This window comes from Amblyraja radiata, unplaced genomic scaffold (genome assembly GCF_010909765.2).
Source record: "Amblyraja radiata isolate CabotCenter1 unplaced genomic scaffold, sAmbRad1.1.pri scaffold_997_ctg1, whole genome shotgun sequence".
NCBI classification, from domain to species: domain Eukaryota; kingdom Metazoa; phylum Chordata; class Chondrichthyes; order Rajiformes; family Rajidae; genus Amblyraja; species Amblyraja radiata.
The window spans coordinates 8,083-31,138 of record NW_022630992.1 but is presented as its reverse complement, the minus strand read 5'-3'; the positions used below and the strand labels follow the sequence as shown (position 1 = coordinate 31,138).

General features: G+C 50.6%; 1 protein-coding gene across 5 annotated transcripts; it reads right to left on the bottom strand.

Moving 5' to 3' along the window:
• Nucleotides 1-21,768, bottom strand: LOC116970530 (E3 ubiquitin/ISG15 ligase TRIM25-like). 5 transcript variants are annotated; one of them, XM_033017168.1, is made up of 13 exons: nucleotides 20,926-21,767; nucleotides 8,070-8,165; nucleotides 6,867-7,100; nucleotides 6,476-6,653; nucleotides 6,202-6,267; nucleotides 5,900-5,986; nucleotides 3,938-3,985; nucleotides 3,641-3,733; nucleotides 2,941-3,003; nucleotides 2,376-2,417; nucleotides 942-1,446; nucleotides 221-237; nucleotides 1-189 (listed from the first exon to the last, which is right to left on the bottom strand). In XM_033017168.1, the coding sequence occupies exons 1-13, from the start codon at nucleotides 21,529-21,531 to the stop codon at nucleotides 89-91; spliced, it is 2,136 nt and encodes a 711-aa protein (XP_032873059.1). In that variant the 5' UTR covers nucleotides 21,532-21,767; the 3' UTR covers nucleotides 1-88. The 5 variants fall into 5 exon arrangements, with proteins under 5 accessions (XP_032873059.1, XP_032873060.1, XP_032873061.1 ...); XM_033017169.1 differs by lacking the exon at nucleotides 5,900-5,986 and having other exon boundaries at nucleotides 20,926-21,768; XM_033017170.1 differs by lacking the exon at nucleotides 3,641-3,733.
• Nucleotides 21,769-23,056: the final 1,288 nt, after the last annotated feature.

Genomic DNA, 23,056 nt, shown 5'->3' with positions numbered 1-23,056 from the left:
TCCCTAGTTTGTGTCACGGCCTGTTTCGTGCTGTATATCTAAACTAAAATATCCCCCCCCCCCAACTCCGGGGAATCGCAACACAAAATCACAAAAATAGACTTGAATATCTTAGTGCAAACAAGCCAGGATCATGGTGACCGCGGGCGGGAGGTGGGCTTTGGGTGGTCCCTGGGGAGAGGAGGGTCCGGTCCCTGGGGGAGGCCGGAAGTGAGGGGTCACGGTCCCAGTGTGAGCCAAAGATTATGGAGCAGAGCAAGATAGACCACTCCTCCGAAATCCAATGGGCTGACGTGTAGTACGTAACTGAACGTCACGGCCGCCATTTGTTTATGCCAAACGTGACATCTTTGGTAGCGGGGACGGACTCCACAGTTATACAATCTGCTCTTACATCAGGTCGCTGTGAAAAGCAAAGATACTAGAGGCTCCTCTAGTGTCTTTGTGGGAAGAGGACATTTCCTCTATTCCTGAGTTGATCCAGGACTGATTCTCGATCGGTCCCCCCCGATACCAGATGAAGGCGGTCGGCGGGAGAGCCTCAAGTATCTGCCCGCAGGGAACAGTGTGTTATAGAGCATCCATCACTTCACATATTTAGTTAACATTATTGTAAATTTTATTATTATTGTAAATTGCAGCTCAATAAAATGGCGTCATGTCATACCCATGTCATACTACGCTTTTTTCGCAGAGTGGCGCATCTTGCTCTGCTCTATAATCTGGTGTGAGCCTAGTCCCACTGGAGCAGAGCCAGCAGTCGGGGCTGTGGTTTGGTCCGGGGTGGGGTCCGGTCCCCAGGGGGGTGGGGGTTTGGGGGGGGGGGGGGGTTACTGTCCCAGCATGAGCTTGGTCCCACTGGAGCAGAGCCAGCAGGTGGGGGTCCGGTCCCCAGGGGGGGTGGGGGTTTGGGGGGGGGGGGTTACTGACCCAGCATGAGCTTGGTCCCACTGGAGCAGAGCCAGCAGGCGGGGTGCAGTTGTCCCCTCAGGGGGCCGTTGAAGTGAGCGAGCAGTAGCATGGCGGCTCCCACTGAGTAGAATGCCACCTCCCCGGCCTCGAAGTCCAGGTACACGCCGATCGCCTGGGGCTGTGGTACCTGGAGCTGCACCTGCAGGTTGTCGTGCCAGGCTGACAGCTTCTGCCCAAAGCTCTCCACGCACCAGCTCAGCCCGTTCCTGCCCAGCCGACTGGATGAGCCGCTGCGATCCATGCCAGCCCCTGCCACCCCCACTGCCCAGAAGCTCGGACCCTGCACTCCCACCTGCCAGTAACGGCGACCATTGGTGAACCACTGCAGACCCAGCACCTGGCAGCAGTTGTAGAAACGTTCAGCGTACTCGGGCCCCGACTGTGTCTTGTCACCCACACACACACTGGTGTAACGATCGCCCACCACCAGCTTCTTGTGGGCTGTGCGATAGTTAAAGGTCACCTTGCAGTTGTCTGTAAACCAAACATACACACTTAGACTGGGCACCCTGACCCCAGCACTGACCCTGACCCCAGCTCTGACCCTGACCCCAGCACTGGCCCTGACCCCAGCACTGGCCCTGACCCCAGCACTGACCCTGACCCCCAGCACTGACCCTGACCCCAGCTCTGACCCTGACCCCCAGCACTGGCCCTGACCCCAGCTCTAACCCTGCCCCCCAGCTCTGACCCTGACCCCAGCACTAACCGACCCCAGCTCTGACCCTGACCCCAGCTCTGACCCTGACCCCAACACTGACCCCTGACCCCAGCTCTGACCCCTGACCCCAGCTCTGACCCTGACCCCGGCACTGGCCCTGACCCCAGCTCTGACCCTGACCCCTGACTCCAGCACTGACCCTGACCCCAGCTCTGACCCTGACTCTGACCCCAGCTCTGGCCCTGATCCCAGCACTGACCCTAACTCCATTGCCCCTTGTGTGTGTGTGTGTGTGTGTGTGTGCGTGTGCGTGCGTGTGCGTGTGTGCGTGTGTGTGTGCGTGTGTGTGCGTGGGCTCCCACACGCTGGGTGATGGGGGTGGGGCAACATGAGGAATTGTAGGGAAGGGGGTCTGGGTGGTAATTAGGGGAGGGTGCTGGAGGAAGTGGTTAAGGTGGAGTGGGCTAGGGTGAGGGGGGGGAGAGGGGCCGAGTGGCCAGTTTCTGTGCTGCAGGCTCCGCATCACGGTCAGACATGAAGGAGGGTGGACCGACACATGACGTGGTTGCAGTCATGGACACGCGTGTGAGGGAAGGGGGGCTCGATGGCCGTGGGTGGGGGAGGGGACGCGTTCCACCACACACTGGACACTGAGACGTGGGGGGTCACTGAGCCAACTCCTCACTGGGGATGAGATCCCCCCCCCCCCCCCCCCCCCCCCCCCCCCCCGACCGACACTCACACTGCATGAAGTCCTGGCGGGTCCGTGGTGCCGACGGTTTCTCTGTGAACAGACGGTGGGATCTGGTTACAATTGGCACACACACACACGCACATACGCACACACTCACGCTCAGACACTCAAACACACACTCACACATGCACGCACACACACTCACGCACACCCACACGCACACCCACACACTCAAACACACACGCACATACGCACACACTCACACACGCACACACACTCACGCACACCCACACTCAAACACACACGCACCCACTCACACGCACCCACGCACAGACACTCAAACACACACGCATACGCATGCACTCACACACGCACACACTCACGCACCCACACACTCAAACACATACGCACGCACTCACAAGCACACGCGCACATACACGCGCACACACACGCGAACGCGCACGCACACGCGCACGCACACACACGGACCCAGGCTCACACACACACACCCACAGCACACAGGACCCTCAGGAGAGAAGGTGCGGTAGAGGGGGGGGGGGGTGAAGGGAGAGTGAGAGGGCGGAGGGGGGGAAGAGGGTGAGGGATCACTCACTCTGCCTCTCTGCGTCAGTGGCCGGCAGGCGCTGGGGGCCTGTTGATTTGGCCCTCATGTTTCCTGTGGAACAACAGAATGATTAATGCTTGCCCCCCACCACCTGCTCCCCCGACCCCTCCCCCAACCACCTATTCCCCCGACCCCCCCACCACCACCTGCTCCCCCAGCCCCCACGCCCGCATCCATCCCACCCCCACCCATCACCATCAGCCTGGTTCCTGCCCCTGGCGACAGATGGTGCCCACCCACCTGCCTGTGCCAGTCAGTCTGACCCCTCCGGCCCCATCACCCCAGGTGTCCAATCTCGCACCTCACTGGCAACTCCAATACAGCACTGTCTGGGACAACCACGTCTGGCTCATCCCAGTGGCGACTGGCACACAGTCCGAGAGTGACCGGTCCTGGCGTGGAGTCCCGCTTGCTGCGTGGGCTGCCCATTCACCAGTGAGTGGCCCTGGTTTCCCAGCAGCCTCTCCATGCACACGCTCTCACCCCCACCAACTCCCCTGCCCATTCCTCATCCCTCATCCCTCATCCCCCCCCCCCCCCACCTTGTGAATTCCCCCCCCCCCGCCTCCGTCCCTGCAGTGCAATGCAGTGTTCTGCACCTGTAATGAGCTGCATTACTGACACCCCTGCAGGGAGCACAGATGCAGAGGGAGGGTCCTGCGACAACACCCTCTGGTTCCCCACTCACCGGGTCTACCCTGCTTGTCCTGTGGTGCGTGCATTGGCAGAAATGGATGGCACAGTAGGGATAGGTGGTCCGTTGTCCCGAATATGGGCATAACTGCAATGAGAGAGTAGCTGCGGAGCTGAGAGGGTAGGGCTGTGCTGCGGGCACCGGCGACTCACACCCACCACACCACGCAATACATTGTAGCTGGGCCATGGTACAGTGATGGGGGTATCAGTGTTACAGTGACAGGCGTATGGGTGTTGGGTGGGCGAGGGGTGTTTGGGGACCGGTGGGGACTGCGGGGCCCATACTCACTCAGTGGAGGAATGTTCGGCTGATTTTCAGGCTTGTTCTTGGGTTTTTCTACCGAATTAAAACAAAGATTAAACATGGCGTGTTCCAGCTCCCCTCACCTCTCCCTCCACTACCCGCCCCCCACCCCCCCCGTCCCCACCCTAGGACACAGGCTGACCCCCCCCCCCCCCCTCCCCGTCCCCACCCTGGTGTGGCCACTGCCTGCTACATGCTCCCTGCGGTGTTGGGGTACAGGGGTGTTGGGGTACAGGGGTGTTGGGGTGCGGGAGTGTTGGGGTGCAGGAGTTTTGAGGTGCAAGAGTGTTGGGGTACAGGAGTGTAGCGATGTTACAAAACTCACCTTCAGCTGCGCGGCAGTTCTGCCACTGGCCGTGTGCGCGACTTTGGCGCCTTTGAGGGGGGAGGGGGGGGGCGGGATTAAGATCTAGTTTTCTACTGCCTGTCGGAGGCGGATTTCCTCGGGCTGCTAGCTGCTGAAGAACAATCGACTGGACTTCCGTTCCCGATTTTTTTAAAATCGCGAGACAATTTAATATTTATATTAAAATAAAAAGCGACTTCTAACGCCCACATCGCCTACAACGTGACGGATCGTAAGAATGGGACAAAACAAAGGGTAAGTCGTCTATTTTACATATAATCTTGCTTCTTGGGATGGCTTTAATCTAATTTTACGTTGTGAAAATGTTATTTGGGCCCCATACGAACCGGCAGTGTTTTTCCGGCCGATATGGAGTTCAAACGTTCCAATCGATCGCGTTCCAGAAAAACCTACTCGCAAGATGATTTAAATGCTCTTTTTTTTGGACAATCATGTCATAAGCATCTAAATCGTCTATATTTTGTTATTGTCTATCCATAGTCAATATTTTTATACTAAATATCTGTTTTAGTCCCATGTATTGGGCAAAAAAATAATAATTTTGATTATATTGAGTGGATGTTTCTAGATTAATTTATGGGAATTAAACATTAAATTCCTTCCATCTGGCATATAAATTCGTGACAGTGAGATTTAAAAATCATGTTATATTGTGAATTCTTGTGTGAATGGGATCAGTTTGTTATTTGGATACTTAGGCTATTTTTTTTAAATTTCGTTTTCTTAAGAAATGGAATCTACAGGACATTGTTAATGAGAAAGTAGTGGACAGAAAGGCATGTCATGTGTGGTTTGAAGAGCAAAAACTTGTAGTTTACAATGCCAACATTGAAATGTTGAGGAAAAACAAGGTGTACAGAGTTTTTTATTGGTTACAATCTGAGGAGTATGATGATGCTACTGATTATGATATGTCAATGTACCAGCTAGCAACTGATCTTCTCCATAAAGACTTGGTCTATTGCTAGAAATTGTAATTTATCTACCTGTCTGTTACAGACTTACAGCATATAATACAATAATATTAAAGTTCTGATCTTGAGAATATCACATTTTTGAATTTTCAAGGCAGTCTGGATGTTTATTACTATTTCTGTCACAACGGTCAATTTTGTAATTAGCTACAATTAGGTAACTAACTAATTATATGCTTTAATTTCAGGTCATCCAAGTAAGATGTTTCATATTTGTTTCAGAATGCTGCAATCTATAATAACTGAAAATTTCATTCAGTTCTCTTAATTTTTAATAAAGTTATGGGCTTTTGACTGTCCTCGATCACAGCTTTTGTGTTAAGTCAATGGAAAAGCAATAGGGAACAAGATGCTAATTTCCGAGTATGAAAATGGCCATAACTGTTTTAATACTTAAGATATGAAAGTGAATTAAGTGTCAAATTAAACTTCTTTTTATGCTTTATGACGGATAAATTACAGACTTGATATTTTAAATCTCAAAATGTTGTAACATTGCTATAGAGTGTAGTGTTGGGGTACAGAGTGCTGGGGTGCAGCAGCATTAATGACACCCATGCAGGGAGCCCCAATGCAGAGGGAGGTTCCTGCGATGCCCCCACTCACTGGAGCGTCCGCGGGGGGCGGCACCGCTGACTGTGTCGGCGGCGTCTCTCGGTCCAGCGCTGTTTGTCTCCGTGTCGGGGCCGGCTCCTGCGGAGGGGACATGAACCGAATGGTCAGTGCTGCGGCCACGACTTGGGGGGGGGGGGCACAATCGGTGACACGTTCAGGAAGGTTTGGGTAAAACTCACCAGGTATCACCCCCCCCCCCCCCCCAATAGACAGCAGGAGACGGGATTAGTCAGCGGGTGGGGGTGGGGGTTGGGCAGTGGCAGACGTGGGGGAGGGAGGGGGGTGTTACTCACCGGGGATCTCTGTCACCTCCGGGACAGGCGTCTGTGGTGGGGGCCGCGGCTTCTGTCCGGCCTGGTCTGTGAAGCAAAGAGTGGGGTCACAGTCCCGCCCCCAGACACTGCCCCCCCCCCATACCCTCCCCCCCCCCGAACCCCACTTCCACCCCCAGGAAGCCCCCACCCCCACCTCACATACCGCCCCCCCCCCCCCCCGCCGCTCATACCCCACCCATGGCCCCCCCGCCCCACTCACATACCGCCCCCTCCCTCATTCCCCCCCACTCACCGGCCTCCTCCAGGTTCCGCACCCGCCGTTCCAGCGGCCACTTGAGCTGCTGCGCCAGCCTGGATCGCACGGTGTTCACGGCTCTGCTGATCAGCTGCAGCCGCCACGCGTCAACCTCCACCGCCGCTGGCCGGTCCTTGGCGGCGTCCGGGCCAACGTCCGGCAGCTCCTCCACCCTCTGAAAGCACAGTGGCCGCTCACAGCTCACAGACACCGAGATACCCTCCCCCCTGGGACACCCTCCCCCCCGGGACACCCCCACGCGGACCGAGACACCTCTCCCTCTCTCTCCCCCCCCCCCCCCCGGGACTTCCCGCGGCAGAGGCTCGGAGACGGACTGACGCCACGGGCCACCCACGGGCGCGTCCCCTCGTCACCCCGGGGTGCTGACCTGCCAGAAGGCGATGCCGCCGGTGTGAGCCAGCACCACGTTGAGCCGCTGCCGATGCTCCTTGATCAGCTCCAGTTGCTCGCTCATGTCCGCCAGCGCCCCGACACACTCGCTGTCCGCTCGGCTCTCCTCCGCTTCAATCAGCTGCGCCGCAGCCTCCTCCTCCTTCTCCACCATCGCCCGCATCTCCGCCAACGCCGCCGCCACCGCCACCTTCTCCTTGGTCGACGAGTCCTGGAGGACAAGCCATCAAGTCACCTCTCCGTGACCGCTCGCTCTCCCTGCCACTCAACCGCGACCTCGGGCCCTGTGACCGTGTGGGTTTCCTCCGGGTGCTCCAGTCTCCTCGCACGTCCCAGAGACTGAATTATCAGTGGGACAATTGGCCCTCTGTAAGGGGGATAAGACTGAGAACTACCTGGGCGCAGCAGTAGAGCTGCACCAGAGACTCGGGTTCAATCCCGACCACCGGCTGTCTGTCTGTCAGCGGCTTGTAGGCTCTCCCCGTCACTTGCGTGGGTTTTCTCCCAAATGTTTGCGTAGATCCGAGATCTTGGTTGGTATGTAGGTAAACTTGTAAAAATTGTGTGTGTGTGTGTGTGTGTGTGTGTGTCAGCGGGGATCGCTGGACGGCTGTTTCCGCGCTGTATTTCTAAAACAAAACAAGCAAAACCAGACGCCCATATGTTGAGAGAACGGAGCGGCTGGGCTTGTACACTCTGAAATTTAGAACGATGAGGGTATTGAAACATATAGGCAGGAAACATGTTCCCGATGTTGGGGGAGTCCAGAACCAGGGTTTAAGAATAAGGGGTAAGCGAATTAGAACCGAGATGAGGAAACACTTTTTCACACAGTAGTGAGTCTGTAAAATTCTCTGCCTCAGAGGGCGGTGGAGGCGGGTTCTCTGGATGCTTTCAAGAGAGAGCTTAGCTAAGGCTCTTAAAGATAGCGGAGTCAGGGGATATGGGGAGAAGGCAGGAACGGGGTACTGATTGGGGATGATCAGCCATGATCACATTGAATGGCGGTGCTGGCCCAAAGGGCCAAATGGCCTCCTCCTGCACCTATTGTCTATGGCCATGCACCTTCTGGAAGGAACAGAGGCTGAAGTGTAGCAGCTCTTGGCTTCCAGACCATCCACTCCGCTCTCCTACCCCCCTCACCCACCCTCCCTCACCCACCCCCCCCACCCTCACCCACCTTGACGTGCTCCTTCTGGAACTGCATGCGCTCCATGCTGTGTTGTAACTGCATCAGCCGGAACTCCATCTCCTTCTGCTCGCCCTTCAGCTCCTCCTGAGGGAAACACAGACCGGTCAAACTATCCCGGGGCCCGCCCGCACACACTCGTGCACGCGCGTGTGTCCCGGGACCCCGTGAGGCCCCCGCTCCCGCATCTCATCCACAACCCGCCACATCTGTAGAAAGGTCTCGACCCGAAACCTCACTCGTTCCTTCCCTCCAGAGGTGCCGCCTGTCCCGCTCAGTTACTCCAGCACTTTGTGTCTGTCTTTGGAGTAAACCAACACCTGCAGTTCCACATTGTGCGGTCTCTCCACACACAAACCAGACTCCTCCTCCAACAAGTCTCGCCTCACACGGGCAGGATAGACAGGGCAAGGCCGGCAGAGACGGTGGGAACGGCCGCGCTGTGGGGCACAGAGCCTTGAGCTGAGAGCGGAGGGAGGTGGTGAGATGGTGCATGGACAGGTGATGGGTTTACAGGGCCCGCTGCCGGCCCACTGACGTGTTCATGAATGTGGTTGTACAGGGCGATGCTGGCAACGGGGACAGGCGTTGCCCAAGCGACCAGGCCCAAAGCAGAAACATTCCCGGGGAGGGTGAGGTTTGACGAGGGAACAACATACACTCAGGTGTTTCGCTTAATTACGGCTGGCGACAAGTTCCCACGAGGCCTGGTCCCTCGTCACCACCAGGCGTCGGGGCTTTGGGAACAGGGAGGCTCCACCAGCCGGCAGTGTCATAGAGCACCGGGCCTGGAGCACCGGGCAACTCGGTCACAGTGTGCTGGTCAGTGGAGAGCGACCTGCTGCCCTCCCGTGGTGCTCATAAGATCATGTGATAGTAGAATTAGTCCGTTCGGCCCATCGAGTCTACTCCGCCATTCAATTATTGCTGATCTATCTCTTCCTCTAAAACCCCATTCTCCTGCCTTCTCCCCATAACCTCTGACACCCGTACTAATCAAGAATCTATCTATCTCTGCCTTAAATATATTCACTGACTTGGCCTCCACAGCCTTCTGTGACAAAGAATTCCACAGATTCACCACCCTCTGACTAAAGATGTTCCTCCTCATCTCCTTCCTAAAAGAACGTCCTTTAATTCTGAGGCTGTGACCTCTGGTCCTAGACTCTCTCACTATTGGAAACATCCTCTCCACATAGTCAATAGATTTTCAGATAGCCTAGAGAACAGAAAAATAGGTGCAGGAGTAGGCCATTCGGCCCTTCAAGCCAGCATCACCGTTCAATATGATCATGGCTGATCATCCAAAATCAGTACCACGTTCCTGCTTTCTCCCCATATCCCTTGATTCCGTTAGCCCTAAGAGCTGAATCTAACTCTCCCCTGAAAATATCCAGCGAATTGGCCTCCACTGCCTTCTGTGGCAGAGAATTCCACAGATTCACAACTCTCTGGGTGAAAACGATTTTCCTCTTCTCAGTCCTAAATGGCCGACCCCTTATTTTTAAACTGTGACCCCCTGGTTCTAGACTCCCCCAACATCGGGAACATTTTTCCTGCATCTAGCCTGTCCAATCCCTTAAGAATTTTTCTGTTTCTATAAGAATCCCTCTCATCCTTCGAAATTCCAGTGAATACAAGCCCAGCTGCTCCATTCTTTCATCATATGACAGTCCCGCCACCCCGGAAATTAACCTGGTGAACCTACGCTGCACCCCCTCAATAGCAAGAATGTTCTTCCTCAAATTAGGAGACCAAATCTGCACACAATACTCCAGGTGCAGCCTCACCAGGGCCCTGTACAACTGCAGTAGGAAGTCCTTGCTCTTAAACTCAAATCTTCTCGCAATGAAGGTCAACATTCCATTTGCTATCTTCACTGCCTGCTAAACCTGCATGTTTACTTTCAGTGACTGATGTACAAGGTCACGTTGTACCAGGTCACGTTGCATCTCCCCTTCTCTTAATCTGACACCATTCAGATAATAATCTGCCTTCCTGTTCTTGCCACCAAAGTGGATAACCTCACATGTATCCACATTATACTGTATCTGCCATGCATCTGCCCACTCACCCAACATATCCAAGTCATCCTGCAGCCTCATAGTATCCTCCACGCAGCTCACACTGCCACCCAGCTTTGTGTCATGCGCAAACTTTGGGTTGTTACATTTAATTCCCTCGTCTAAATCGTTAATATATATATTATAAATAACTGGGGTCCCAGCATCGAGCCTTGCGACACCCCACTAATCACTGCCTGCCATTCTGAAAAGGACCCGTTAATTCCTACTCTTTGCTTCCTGTCTGCCAACCAGTTCTCTATCCATGTCAATACCCTACCCCCAATACCATGTGCTTTAATTTTGCACACTAATCTCTTGTGGGACCTTGTCAAAAGCTTTTTGAAAGTCCAGATTCACCACATCCACTGGCTCTCCCTTATCCATTCTACCTGTTACATCCTCAAAAAATTCCAGAAGATGAGTCAAGGATGATTTCCACTTCTTAAATCCATGCTGAGTTTGACCGATCCTGTCACTGCTTTCCAAATGCGCTGCAATAACAATCGACTCAGGCATCTTCCCCACTGCCGATGTCAGGCTAACTGGCCTATAATTCCCTGTTTTCTCTCTCCCTCCTTTCTTAAAAAGTGGCGTTATATTGGCTACCCTCCAGTCCACAGGAACTGATCGAGAGTCTATAGAACATTGTTAAATGATCACCAATGCATCCACGATTTTTAAAGCCCAGTCCCATCATATGTTAACCTACTCATTCCTGGGATCCTCCTCTGGACCCTCTCCAGAGCAAGCACATCCGTCCTCAGATATGGTGCCCAGAATTGCTCACAATATTCCAAATGCGGCCTGACCAGCGCCTTATAGAGCCTCAGCATTACCTCCCTGTGTTTGTATACAAGCCCTCTTGAAATAAATGCTAGCATTGAGTTTGCTTTCTTTACTACCGATTCGACTGCAGATTAACTATTTGAGAATCCTGCACCAGCTCCCAAGTCCCTTTGCTCCTCCGATTTCTGGATTCTCTCCCCATTTAGAAAATAGTCTACGCCTTTATTCCTACGACCAAAATGCACGACTCCACACTTTGCTGCACTGTATTCCATCTGCCACTTCTCTGCCCACTCTCCCAACCTGCCCAAATCCTTCTACAGAGTCCCTGCTTTCTTTACACTACCTGCCCCTCCACCTATTTTCATATCATCCGCAAACTTTGCCACAAAGCCTTCAATCCCCTCGTCCAAATTGTTAATATACAACGTGAAGAGTAGCGGCCCCAGCACCGAGCCCTGCGGAACTCCACTAGTTACTGACAGCTCAACAGAAAAAGCCCCCTTTATTGCCACTCTGTCTTCTGCCATCCAGCCAACCTGCTATCCACGCTGGTATCTGCCCTTTGATACCACGGGCTCTCATCTTCCTTAGCAGCCTCCCATGTGGCACTTGATCAAAGGCTTTTTCACCCAAAGGAAAATCATTTTCACCCAGAGAGCTGTGAATCTGTGGAATTCGCCACCACAGAAGACAGTGAAGGCAAACTCACTGGATGTTTTCAAGAGAGAGTTAGATTTAGCTCTTTGGGCTAAAGGAATCAAGGGATATGGGGAAAAAGCAGGAACGGGGGTACTGATTTTAGATGATCACCCATGATTTTAGATGATCACCCATGATTCAATTATTAAAGAGGTAATAATGGGGCATTTGGATAGCAGTAAAAGGAATAGTCCAGGTCAACACGGATTTATGAAAGGGAAATCATGTTTGACTAATCTTCTGGAATTTTTTGAGGATGTGACAAGTAAAATGGATGACGGGGTGCCAGTGGATGTAGTGTTGTACCTCTTGTGAACAGGTTCACCCACTTAGAAGATGTCGGGACAGAAGACATCACACTGAGTGGCGAACTGGCTTGCGAAGCAAAGAGGGCTGTTGACAAAACAGGCCAACGTCAGGCAACGCCATTGTAGTTGGAGACTCCATTGTGAGAAGTACGGACAGGGTTTCTGCGGCAACAGACGGGATTCGAGGATGGTGCCAGGATCCAGGATGTCACGGACAGAGTGCCGAAAATCCTCAAGGACGAAAGTGAACAGCCAGAAGTGGTAGTGCATGTCGGCACAAACGATGTCGGAAAGAAGGGGATGAATATTCTGCAGCGTGACTTTAGAGAGCTTCGGAAAATGCTGAAAAGCAGGACCTCCAGGGTTGTTATCTCCGGTTTGCTTCCAGTTCCTCGTGCTGGCGAGAGCAGGAACAGGGAGATACGGGATCTGAATGTGTGGCTGAGGAACTGGTGCACGGGGCAGGGATTTAGATTCTTAGATCACTGGGGTCTGTTTTGGAGTAAGGGGGAACTGTACAACAGTTGTACAGGTGGGGGACCAGCATTCTGGCAGGCAGGTTTGCCACTGCTACACGGGTGGTTTTAAACTGAATAAGGGGGGTGGGTTGTCAAATGGGATAGTCGAGGATGGAGTTAAAGGGAAAGAGAGTAAAGGGATGGTTAATGACCCCAGAATTAACGGGAAAGGAAGCTCACAAAGGGATAGGAGAGTATGGCCAAGTGTAATAGAGATCGATGTGAAAGGTGAGATGCGTAAGGAATTAAAAGTATTGTATATGAATGCGCAAAGTATAAGAAGTAAAGTAGATGAGCTTGAGGCTCAGTTAGAGGTTGGTAGATATGACATTGTGGGACATTGTGGCTGCAGGAGGATCGGGCCTGGGAACTTAATATTCAGGGTTATACATCCTGTAGAAAGGACAGGCAGGTGGGCAGAGGAGGGGGGGTAGCTCTGTTGGTGAGGTAGAGTCACTGTGGATTGAGTTGAGGAATTGTAAAGGCAAGAAGACACTAATTGGTGTTATCTACAGACCCCCAAATAGTAGCCCGGGATGTAGGGTGTAAGTTGCAGGAGGAGTTAAAACTGGCATGTAACAAAGGTACTGCCACTGTGGTGATGGGGGATTTCAATATGCAGGTAGACTGGGAAAATCAGGTTGGTTCAGGACCCCAAGAAAGAAAGTTTGTAGAATGCCTCCGAGATGGATTCTTAGAGCAGCTTGTAATGGAGCCGACCAGAGAAAAGGCAATTCGGGATTTAGTGTTGTCCAATGAACCAGATATGAGAACTCGAGGTAAAGGAACCGCTTGGAGGTAGTGATCATAATATGATTAGTTTTTATCTGCAATTTGAGAAGGAGAACGTAAAATCGGAAGTGGCAGTGATGCAGTTGAACAAAGGGGACTATGAAGGCATGAGAGGGGAGCTGGCCAAAGTAGATTGGAAAGGGATCCTAGCAGGAATGACTATGGAACAGCAATGGCAGGATCATTTCATTCCAAAAAGGAAGAAAGATTCTAAGGGGAGTAGGAGGCAACCGTGGTTGACAAGAGAAGTTAGGGATAGAATAAAACTAAAAGAAAAGATGTATAACACAGCAAAGAGTAGCCGGAAGCCAGAGGATTGGTAAACTTTCATAGGACAATAGAAGGAAACAAAACGGGCAATAGGGTGATTTCACGAAAGGTCACTGGAGCGTAGATCCTCACCCACGTGACCGCAAAATCCAACTGGGGTACAAGCGTCACTTCCGGTACATGTTAGTGATGCTGAAAACACGCACTTTCACACCCGTTAAAAACCGCGAAAACGGCCCGTTTTTGAGCTGTAAATTACTGTGCCAGTCAGGGTGACCGTGAGGCACAGCTACCTAACTTTACAGTCCAGAAGATAGATAAAAACTAAGGTAAATTCAAGAGGGAGCTGAAGGTGCAAAAACAGCGGAAGTGGTTAGCGGACATTCGCCGTGGAGATATAAAGATCGAAAATATCGGGAATTATCGCGTTTGCTCGCTGCATTTCATCAAAAGTAAGGCACTATTGACGTTTTATCTTTATTCATTTGTTATATGAAAAGTTTTAAAAGTGAAAAATCCGTCAGTAAAATTGCAAAATCGCCCATGGTTCTCAGGTGGGTTTTAACATGCAAAATGAAAACGTTTCTGAAGCTCCATTTACCATTTAAATAATCGTAAACTATCAATGCGTTTTGAAATAAATTTTACTCAGATGCAAGCTAAGGAATAGGATAATTGTCAGCTGTTAATTGGACAAAATCAGGACATTTTATTATTTGCCAAAATATATTTCTCAATGTTTCTTGTTTGAAGCCTGCACAATCACCCAAACTACTTATTTATTTATTTATCCTCTAATAACAGACAAGCCTGCAGCATGGAATGATGTCAACAATCCTGATTGGGCACCCACTGTGAGCATTGAGAAATATATTTTGGCAAATAATAAAATGTCCTGATGCTGGGAATTATGGTGGGAAAGATGCTGGAGTCAAGTATTAAAGAGGTAATAATAGGGCATTTGGATAGCAGTAAAATGATTAGTCCAAGTCAACATGGATTTATGAAAGGGAAATCATGCTCGACTAATCTTCTGGAATTTTTTGAGGATGTGACAAGTAAAATGGATGAAGGGTATCTAGTGGATGTAGTGTATCTAGACTTTCAGAAAGCCTTTGATAAGGTCCCGCACAGGAGACTGGTGACTAAAATTAGAGCACATGGTAGGGTGTTGACATGGATAGAAAATTGGTTGGCAGACCGGAAGCAAAGAGTAGGAGTGAACGGGTCCTTTTCAGAATGGCAGGCAGTATCGAGTGGAGTGCCGCAAGGCTCGGTGTTGAAACCACACCTATTTACCATATATATTAATGATTTGGAAGAGGGAATTAGGAGCAACACTAGCAGGTTTGCGGATGACACAAAGCTGGGTGGCAGTGTGAACTGTGAAGAGGATGCTAGGAGGTTGCAGGGTGACCTGGACAGGTTGAATGAGTGGGCAGATGCGTGGCAGATGCAGTATAATATAGATAAATGTGAGGTTATCCACTTTGGCGGCAAAAACAAGGGGGCAGATTATTATCTCAATGGGGATAGGTTAGGTAAGGGGGAGGTGCAGCGAGACCTGGGCGTCCTTGTACACCGGTCACTCAAAGTTGGCGTGCAGGTACAGCAGGCAGTGAAGAAAGCTAATGGAATGTTGGCCTTCATAACAAGAGGATTTCAGTATAGGAGTAAAGAGGTTCTTCTGCAGTTGTATAGGGCTCTGGTGAGATCACATCTGGAGTATTGTGTACAGTTTTGGTCTCCTAATTTGAGGAAGGACATCCTTGTGATTGAAGCAGTGCAGCGTAGGTTCACGAGATTGATCCCTGGGATGGCGGAACTGTCATACGAGGAAAGATTGAAAAGACTAGGCTTGTATTCACTGGAGTTTAGAAGGATGAGGGGAGTTCTTATAGAAACATATAAAATTATAAAAGGACTGGACAAGTTAGATGCAGGAAAAATGTTCCCAATGTTGGGCGAGTCCAGAACCAGGGGCCACAGTCAGGGCCGGCTTTATGCCGATTTGACCGATTGCCCCCAATTGGGCCCCGCGCCTAATGGGGGCCCCGCACTACTGTTCCGTATTTCGTACGGAGATACGAATTCTCTTTGTTAAATAAAGATTTTTTTAAAATTCGCCATGCGGATTTTTTTTTTTAAACGAACACGTATAACAACCGCTGCACGGCCATCAGACACAAACGATTTGTTAACTAGTGCTGTTAGCACTTCTTAACATGAAGTAGTTAACAAGTTCTTATATCAATCTGCATCCATCCACATTCCTCAGTAAATGTTATTGTGTTTTGAATGAGTATTAATGACGTCGTGTTCATTTGAATAAAATTCACGCGGCGTTAATAATACTGTTTAAAACACAATTACATTTACTGAGGAATGTAGATCGATGACACATTGACAATTTCTTTAAACTCACCATCATGAGTGAGGGCCCCGGACCGCGAGAATGGGCTTCTTCCTGGTGTGCAGGTTAGTCAATCACCTACCGACCCACGTTGTGTCTCCCTGTGTTTTGCTCTCCCCCTCCCTCCCTCTCTCCCGCTCCCCATCTCGTCTCTCTCTAGCTCTCCCACTCCGTCTCTATCACCCTGTCTCCTCAGCATTCCCGGAATCATTGACGTTTAGCGGTAGACAAAAATGCTGGAGAAACCCAGCGTGTGAGGCAGCCGCCTTGACCGCTGAGTTCCTCCAGCACTCTGTGTTTATTGTTTGGCTCTGAAGTTGAAGGTGGCTCAGCGGGACGGGCAGCGGCTCTGGGGAGAGGGTTGCCTTTCTGGTCGAGACCCTTCTTCAGCCAATCACAAGTACTCTCACCGACGAGAGTTCAATTCAGTCTGAAGAAGGGTCTTCTCTCCAGAGTCGCTGCGCTGCCTGGCCTGCTGAGTTACTCCAGCTTTGTGTCTATCTTCAATTTCAGAGAAATACAATTTCTTACGGGGGGGCTTATAACGTCTCTAAACCCCTCTGGGACCCTCTGAACACCTCTAAACCCCGTCTATTTCCCTCTACAACACTTCTGAACACTTCTAAACCCATCTGAAGCCCTCTAAACCGTTTAAACCCTCTAAACTAGGAGGCTACAAGGTGACTTGTATAGGCTGGGTGAGTGGGCAAATGCATGGCAGATGCAGTATAATGTGGATAAATGTGAGGTTACCCACTTTGGTGGCAAAAACAGGAAAGTAGACTATTATCTGAATGGTGACTCATTTTTTATGTGTCGTACTTTAAGTCCCTTGTATATTGTGTAAAGACTGTTTTCTTCAAGTGAGTATCATTGCTCTTTGGATATATCGTGTTTTGTCACGTATTTAAGGATATATTGTGCTGTAACAACATAATTTTACAAAACATTAGTGTATAGAAAAAAACGAAACAGAATGGGCTAATTAGCCATATAAATGACATATGACAGTGTGAATATTGTGCGTCTCCGAAGACGAAATAATGGTTGGTGAGTGATCAGCTGGTTCAGAATATACCGATTATTTATCGTGTTCCATGGATATTTATATATATTTAGTGCATGATAATGATATGACAGTGTTAGAGAGTGTTTGGGATATCATTGAGAAAGACTACATAAGAACAGTACGAAATTAGCCATGGAAATGGAAATATGTCTAGCATACGATCAGCTGTCATGAATGTAAACAATGCATCAAAAATGGCTTGTGGGTGGAATAGCTGATTCTGAATATAATGATTATTTTTCGTGTTCCATGGATACTTATATAGGGTAGTTTTTACTTTTGGGGATCGCACCGCATTACCGTCGGCAAATCCTTCAGCCCGGCGCCGCCAAATCATTCCGCCCGGGTAAGTAGATCCGCAACATGTGGCCTAAATTAATGTTATATTATGAAAAGTGCAATCGCAGGTTAGGTTTGGTTTGGTTTCGTTAGATGACTCAAAATTTATCTAGCGGTAGGTTTGGCTAGGAATCACCTGTTTGTAATGAATGTTTGTAATAAATGTAAACATAGCCTATTGGCTGAAGAACTTGAAGCTCTGAAAACTTTTCTTCCCTCCAGTATCATTAAGCCTCATGCTTTGTTTGAATACCTGGTAGTAAACAATCGATTTACAGCATTTCCTAATGTTTTTATTGCTTTGAGGATTTACTTAACAATGCCTGTAACAGTCGCATCAGGTGAAAGAAGTTTTTCAAAACTAAAACTGATTAAAACATACTTACGGTCAACAATTTCACAAGAGAGACTAAACAATTTGGCAATGATATCTATAGAAAATGACATTGCTAAAACCATTGACCTTGAAAATATTTTGAGAGACTTTGCAAATAAAAAAGCCAGAAAAGTATTTTTCTAAAAGACCTGTGTATAAGCAGTATGTCTGTAATTGCCTTACTTTGTATTAAAAAAAATTAAACTTTCATATAGTTTTTCAAAATTTTAGTATATCAAGCATTTAATGTTTTTTTTTGGTTAAAGACGAGCATACTACACGAAATATAAACATACATAAATTTTTACTTTTGTAGAGTAGGGGCCCCGCCATCAGTTTTCTAATTGGGCCCCGCAATTCCTAGCACCGGCCCTGGCCACAGTCTTAGAATAAAGAGGAGGTCATTTAAGACTGAGGGACCAATTGAATAACTACTTTGGTTCCGTCTTCACTAAGGAAGACATAAATAATCTGCCGGAAATAGCAGGGGACCGCGGGTCAAAGGAGTTGGAGGAATTGAGTGAAATCCAGGTTAGCCGGGAAGTGGTGTTGGGTAAATTAAATGGATTAAAGGCCGATAAATCCCCAGGGCCAGATAGGCTGCATCCCAGAGTACTTAAGGAAGTAGCTCCAGAAATAGTGGATGCATTAGTAATAATCTTTCAAAACTCTTTAGATTCTGGAGTAGTTCCTGAGGATTGGCGGGTAGCAAACGTAACCCCACTTTTTAAGAAGGGAGGGAGAGAGAAAACGGGGAATTACAGACCAGTTAGTCTAACATCGGTAGTGGGGAAACTGCTAGAGTCAGTTATTAAAGATGGGATAGCAGCACATTTGGAAAGTGGTGAAATCATTGGACAAAGTCAGCATGGATTTACAAAAGGTAAATCGTGTCTGACGAATCTTATAGAATTTTTCGAGGATGTAACTAGTAGCGTGGATAGGGGAGAACCAGTGGATGTGGTGTATCTGGACTTCCAGAAGTCTTTCGACAAGGTCCCACATAAGAGATTAGTTTACAAACTTAAAGCACACGGCATTGGGGGTTCAGTATTGATGTGGATAGAGAACTGGCTGGCAAACAGGAAGCAAAGAGTAGGAGTAAACGGGTCCTTTTCACAATGGCAGGCAGTGACTAGTGGGGTACCGCAAGGCTCAGTGCTGGGACCCCAGCTATTTACAATATATATTAATGATCTGGATGAGGGAATTGAAGGCAATATCTCCAAGTTTGCGGATGACACTAAGCTGGGGGGCAGTGTTAGCTGTGAGGAGGATGCTAGGAGACTGCAAGGTGACTTGGATAGGCTGGGTGAGTGGGCAAATGTTTGGCAGATGCAGTATAATGTGGATAAATGTGAGGTTATCCATTTTGGTGGCAAAAAACAGGAAAGCAGACTATTATCTAAATGGTGGCCGACTAGGAAAAGGGGAGATGCAGCGAGACCTGGGTGTCATGGTACACCAGTCATTGAAAGTGGGCATGCAGGTGCAGCAGGCAGTGAAGAAAGCGAATGGTATGTTAGCTTTCATAGCAAAAGGATTTGAGTATAGGAGCAGGGAGGTTCTACTGCAGTTGTACAGGGTCTTGGTGAGACCACACCTGGAGTATTGCGTACAGTTTTGGTCTCCAAATCTGAGGAAGGACATTATTGCCATAGAGGGAGTGCAGAGAAGGTTCACCAGACTGATTCCTGGGATGTCAGGACTGTCTTATGAAGAAAGACTGGATAGACTTGGTTTATACTCTCTAGAATTTAGGAGATTGAGAGGGGATCTTATAGAAACTTACAAAATTCTTAAGGGGTTGGACAGGCTAGATGCAGGAAGATTGCTCCCGATGTTGGGGAAGTCCAGGACAAGGGGTCACAGCTTAAGGATAAGGGGGAAATCCTTTAAAACCGAGATGAGAAGAACTTTTTTCACACAGAGAGTGGTGAATCTCTGGAACTCCCTGCCACAGAGGGTAGTCGAGGCCAGTTCATTGGCTATATTTAAGAGGGAGTTAGATGTGGCCCTTGTGGCTAAGGGGATCAGAGGGTATGGAGAGAAGGCAGGTACGGGATACTGAGTTGGATGATCAGCCATGATCATATTGAATGGCGGTGCAGGCTCGAAGGGCCGAATGGCCTACTCCTGCACCTAATTTCTATGTTTCTATGTTTCTATTATTGCCATAGAGGGAGTGCAGAGAAGGTTCACCAGACTGATTCCTGGGATGTCAGGACTGTCTTATGAAGAAAGACTGGATAGACTTGGTTTATACTCTCTAGAATTTAGGAGATTGAGAGGAGATCTTATAGAAACGTACAAAATTCTTAAGGGGTTGGACAGGCTAGATGCAGGAAGATTGCTCCCGATGTTGGGGAAGTCCAGGACAAGGAGTCACAGCTTAAGGATAAGGGGGAAATCCTTTAAAACCGAGATGAGAAGAACTTTTTTCACACAGAGAGTGGTGAATCTCTGGAACTCCCTGCCACAGAGGGTAGTCGAGGCCAGTTCATTGGCTATATTTAAGAGGGAGTTAGATGTGGCCCTTGTGGCTAAGGGGATCAGAGGGTATGGAGAGAAGGCAGGTACGGGATACTGAGTTGGATGATCAGCCATGATCATATTGAATGGCGGTGCAGGCTCGAAGGGCCAAATGGCCTACTCCTGCACCTAATTTCTATGTTTCTATGTAAAACGTTTTCACCCAGAGAGTTGTGAATTTATGGAATTCCCTGCCACAGAGGGCAGTGGAGGCCAAGTCACTGGATGGATTTAAGAGAGAGTTAGATAGAGCTCTAGGGGCTAGTGGAGTCAAGGGATATGGGAAGAAGGCAGGCACAGGTTATTGATAGGGGAACCCCCTCCCCCCCCACCACCCACCCTCTGCACCGCTGGGGGTGGGGGGTGTGTGTGAATCAGGGCCTGTGTCGCAGCGTCACTAACACACTAACTCAGCGGCGGCAACAGGCCAGATGACACATTGTTGGCTCTGCGTGACTGAGGGAGTGACTCGGGGCCCACGCCCACACTCTCTGCCAAGCAGTGCTTGCACAACCAAGTCGGAGCCGGGACACCATCACCTGCCCACCCCACACCCCCTCATCACCACCCGCTCCGCTGATCCACAAACCCACCCACACCCCCACCCCCCCACACACACACTCCACACCTCCTCCCCACCCCTACACCCCTGACCCCGTCCCCCGGCCCCGCTCACCTGCCGCTGCCCGCGGGCCTCCTCCTCGGTGCGAGTGTTGCAGGTACCGTGTTCGAGTAGACAGACGGCGCAGAGACACAGAGCGTGTTGCGGGCATCGGAACTCGAGTAGTTTGTGGTGTTGGGGGCAGCAGCGCTGGGCGAGGTCGGGCAGCGGCGGGCAGAGCGAGTGTGATCGTAGGGCCGGGCTATTGACGTGCGGCTCCAGGTGAGGCCCGCAGTACGAGGCCAGGCAGGTGAGGCAGGTGCGGGTGGCGGCGGCGGCGGAGGCGGGCGGGCAGGCATCGCACGGCACCGCCTTGTCCCCGTCCCCGGCCCCGTCCCCGTCCCCATCACCGGCCCCTTCCCCGGGCAGCGCCCGCCCCAGCCCCGCCACCACGGCGCACAGGACACGGTTGGGCCGTAGCTCTGGCCGCTGGGCCCAGAAGCAGCGACATTGCGGGCAGCTGAAGCCGGCGGATGCACCGCGTTGCTCGGCCCAGTACAGAGCCAGGCAATCCTGGCAGAAGTTGTGTCCACACGGCGCCGTCACCGGCTCCCGCAGCAGCTCCAGGCAAATGGCACAGGTCAGCTCGGCCGCCAGGTCCGGCAACGACGCGCTCTCCATCGGCCTGTCCTCCCCTCCCCTGTCCTCCCCGGACACGGAACCTGCTCCCGCGGCGCCCAGTCCCGACTACCGAGGTCCGGCCCCTGAAGCGGGAAGCAGCCGCGGCGCCGCCCACGGGCTGTGAGTGATCGTAGAACCGTCCACCCGCGCTGCGCGGCTCGTCCCGGGGGCGGCAACGGGTCCAGTTCATGGATCAGGCTGGAAACTCAGCAACACCGCCCTAACACAGACGTGTCCCCCACAGCGGCACGTGTTACGGACTTTGCACTTTGATGCTCCACCTATTGCACTTTAGTTTGATGTGACTGTGTTTATGTACAATCTGTTTCCATAGCTCGCAGAACCATCACGCTCTTCAACCTCCTTCTCCCCCCCCCCCTATCTCCCTCCCTTCCTCTCTCCCCCCCTCTCTCTCTCCCTTCCTCTCTCCCTCCCCCCTCTCTCTCCCCTCTTCCTCTCTCCCTCCCCCCCTCTTCCTCTCCCCCCCCTCTCTCTCCCCCCCTCTCTCTCCCCTTCCCTCTCCCTCTCCCCTTCCCTCTCTCCCCCTCTCTCTCCCCCCTTCCCGTCCTCCCCCCCCCCCTCTCTCTCTCCCTCTCCCCCCCTCTCCCTCTCCCTCTCTCTCCCTTTCTCTCTCTCCCCCTCTCTCTTTCTCCCCCCCCTCTCTCTCTCTCTCCCCCCCCCCTTCCTCTCCCCCCCCCCCCCCCCCCTCCTCCTCTCTTCTTCTTCTTCTTCTTTGGAGTTTTACGGCAGCCGGCATCCACAATGTTGCATTGCTGCCACCTTCTGGCTTCACTCCACAGTCCTCATGTCTTTACATTATATCCTTTTATAAGGCCAGAGGCCCTCAAGAAATTAAACAACACGTTTACTCCTTTTCCTTCCCCTCCATACTCTAGAATGTTCTTTTCTGATATATCTGTCATTCCAATTTTCTTCATTTCACTGATCAAAACTCTTCTTTCTGTTTCATATCTTCTACATGCAACTAGAGCATGCTGAACTGTTTCCGGCTGATGGCATTCCTCACACAGCCCAGTAGGGTGTTTTCCCAACATTTTTAATGTGCTGTTCAGGTGAGTGTGTCCTATCCTCAATCTTGCTAATACTACCTGTTCTCTCCTGTTCCCCCCACTTCTTGCTGTAATGCCCACTCTATTTTGTAGCGAATAGAGGTGTCTCCCCTTTGTCTCCTGTTCCCAGTATTGTTGCCATTCCTGATTTATTTTCTTCCACACAATGTGTTTTCCTTCAGATTTGGATAATTGTAGGTTTACCTCTATGTTTTCTTTTTTAACGGCCTCTTTTGTGAATTTATCCACTTTTTCATTTCCTAGCACACCAATGTGTGCTGGGACCCACAACAAAGTCACGTCACTGCCCTTCCTTGTTACTTGGCTTAATAGTAGTAGAATTTCATACACTAGGTCAGGCCGCCTATGGGATGCACCAGACCCAATACTCTGGATTGCAGACAATGAGTCGCTACATATTAATACTTTGCATGGTTGCACCTGTTCTATCCACC

Coding starts and splice junctions, on each gene's coding strand:
- LOC116970530 (XM_033017168.1), bottom strand. CDS start 21,531: ATGGAGAGCGCGTCGTTGCCGGACCTGGCGGCCGAGCTGACCTGTGCC. Junction 8,166..20,925: donor AGGCCCGCGGGCAGCGGCAG/GTGAGCGGGGCC, acceptor TGTTTCCCTCAG/GAGGAGCTGAAGGGCGAGCA. Junction 3,986..5,899: donor CGCCCCCCGCGGACGCTCCA/GTGAGTGGGGGC, acceptor TTAATTCGGTAG/AAAAACCCAAGAACAAGCCT.